Source organism: Octodon degus, unplaced genomic scaffold (genome assembly GCF_000260255.1).
Source record: "Octodon degus isolate 3935 unplaced genomic scaffold, OctDeg1.0 scaffold00045, whole genome shotgun sequence".
In the NCBI taxonomy this organism is placed as follows: domain Eukaryota; kingdom Metazoa; phylum Chordata; class Mammalia; order Rodentia; family Octodontidae; genus Octodon; species Octodon degus.
In genome coordinates, this window is record NW_004524621.1 from 6,160,468 (window position 1) to 6,162,548 (window position 2,081).

A 2,081-nucleotide genomic window follows, 5' to 3' on the forward strand; every position below is an offset into this window, starting at 1 on the left:
TCTGGTGCTTCCTCCTCCTGCTGCCAGCAGTCTAGCTGCCAGCCGACTTGCTGCTCTTGCTCTCCCTGCCAGTCATCCTGCTGCACACCCATGTGCTGCAAGCCTGTCTGCTGCATGCCCTCCTGCTCCTCTGTGTCCCTGCTCTGCCGCCCTGCCTGCCCCCGCCCGGCCTGCTGCAGCCTCTCCCTGGGCCAGAAGTCCTGTTGTTGATTGACCTCATCCTCCAGGGCCAGCAAGCTTCAGTACCATGCTTTAAAGTTATGCTGAGACTAACTCTGACTTGATCCTTCATCCTTAGACTCTTGCCCACTCCTGTCCAACAGGTTGTGCTGATCCCAGGGCTTGGTGGCCCATGGGCAGCTCCCAGCATCCTCGGAGCTGTAGCATCCCAAACCCTATTCTGCATCTGGCCTGATTGGTGGTCACTGAGTTCTCCCTACAGAGTGAGCTGCCACTCAAAGAGAGTCAGCCCTGTACCTTCCCCCAGTTCCCTTGCATACCTGACAAACCATACAGAAACTGGATATGGGAGTGGCATCACTTTGGAACTCTATAGACTCCAGCTGTACCCAGGCTGACTATGCCACAGACAGGTCAGCCATCTCCTCCCACAGTGCCTGGCTCTCTCATGATAATCATTCCTGCCAGCCCCCAGCATAGGTAATCTGTCCAGTAAGGAGATTCCAGCTCAGGATTCCTGGGACAGTCAGGGGCAGAGAGGCCTGCACAGGCCCTGGCACAGAACTCACTGCACCCTGGCCACTGGCCCAGGCCCTCTGTGTGCCCTGGGCTGCAAATCCCCACATCCAAATCAGCTCTCCTGCACTCCTTGACCGTGCCTCTGTTCTTTCTGCTCCCACCCACCATCCCTACTATTCAATAAAATAAATATTCTCATCCATGGAAGACCCTGTCAATCTCGTCTATTTCTTAACTCTCTGAGAACATTTGCTTTTTGATCTCTGTATGGGATTTTGAACACCTGAAATCTCTGAAACACATTTTCATTTTTTGTAGTTTCTGCCATTCTTGCTACTGGCCTTGTTTCCTTGTGTACTTCGTTCCTTTGGTTGAAGAATTCTCCTTGCTTTGTGAGGGTGTCATCATGCTGGCCCTCCACCTTAGACTCCATCCTCTGCCTCCAGCAAGGCTATTCAATGCCAGGTGTAAGTGTGACAACCCAATAGATGTTCTGCAGAACAGAGTGATCTCTGGGTTTTTCTCAAGGACCCAGGTCAGAGCAGGACTCTTTAGCACAAGGACCAGAACTCAGCAGAAGGGAAAAGGTTACACCTTTCTTCACAACAACTTCTCACCAAAATCCAGCCCTAGGAGAGTTCTTAGGACCTGTGACCTATCACAGATAGGTCAGACAGTGAGTACCATTTGATGTCACCATCATTTCTTAGGTCACGTTTGCAGTCCATAATGAGTACATTCAGCATGGGCAGTTGGAACACATACATACCACATCTCAATTCTTTTCATGTCCCCTTCCCCTCACTCCATCTCATCTACCTTTCACTACAAACCTTCATGTTGAGTGTCCTTCTGCTCAGAGTGGCCCCACACCGGAGCCCTCAGAATGCTAACCCTGTGTCTGCTCCCCACCTCAACCCCCACAGCTTCTGAGTAACTGAGCCTCCTCAGATCCTCTCTATTCTTGGCCCACAGTGTGATAGCTGCATTGTCACCCTGGACCTATGTCTCATCCCTCTCAGTCTAACCAGCAGTGGCACTGCTGGTCCCAGTGCACCAAGAAAGCCTGCGCTACCCACACTATCTCTCTGTGTTGATGGCACATGGAGTGGGATAGTCCTGCCTCTGGATGCTGACAGTTGGCCCTCTGGCATCTACATCCCCTCGTTCTGTGTCTACTATCAGCCCTTGGCCAGCTCTGTTGGCATAGGATTCCCACAGGAGCAAGAACCCTACTGTAAACGGTGACTGTGTGGTGTCTGGGTTTTGCACTTCCTATGAGACTCTAGTCTGGAACACCACTTTGCAACCATGGGAAAAATGTCTTACATGAAACGTATCTGGGCTGCAAAAAGGGTGAGGGCTGTGGCCCTACAAGAAGG

The 2,081-nt window shown here is 51.7% G+C and overlaps 1 protein-coding gene across 1 annotated transcript in view; it reads left to right on the forward strand.

Moving 5' to 3' along the window:
- Positions 1 to 2,081, forward strand: part of LOC101572529 (keratin-associated protein 10-3-like) — a 6,561-nt gene that overhangs the window by 515 nt on the left and 3,965 nt on the right. The window contains exon 2 of the mRNA XM_012514878.2: positions 14 to 105. Coding sequence (XP_012370332.2) covers positions 14 to 105 — 92 coding nt within the window. The remainder of the gene's footprint in view (positions 1 to 13; positions 106 to 2,081) is intronic.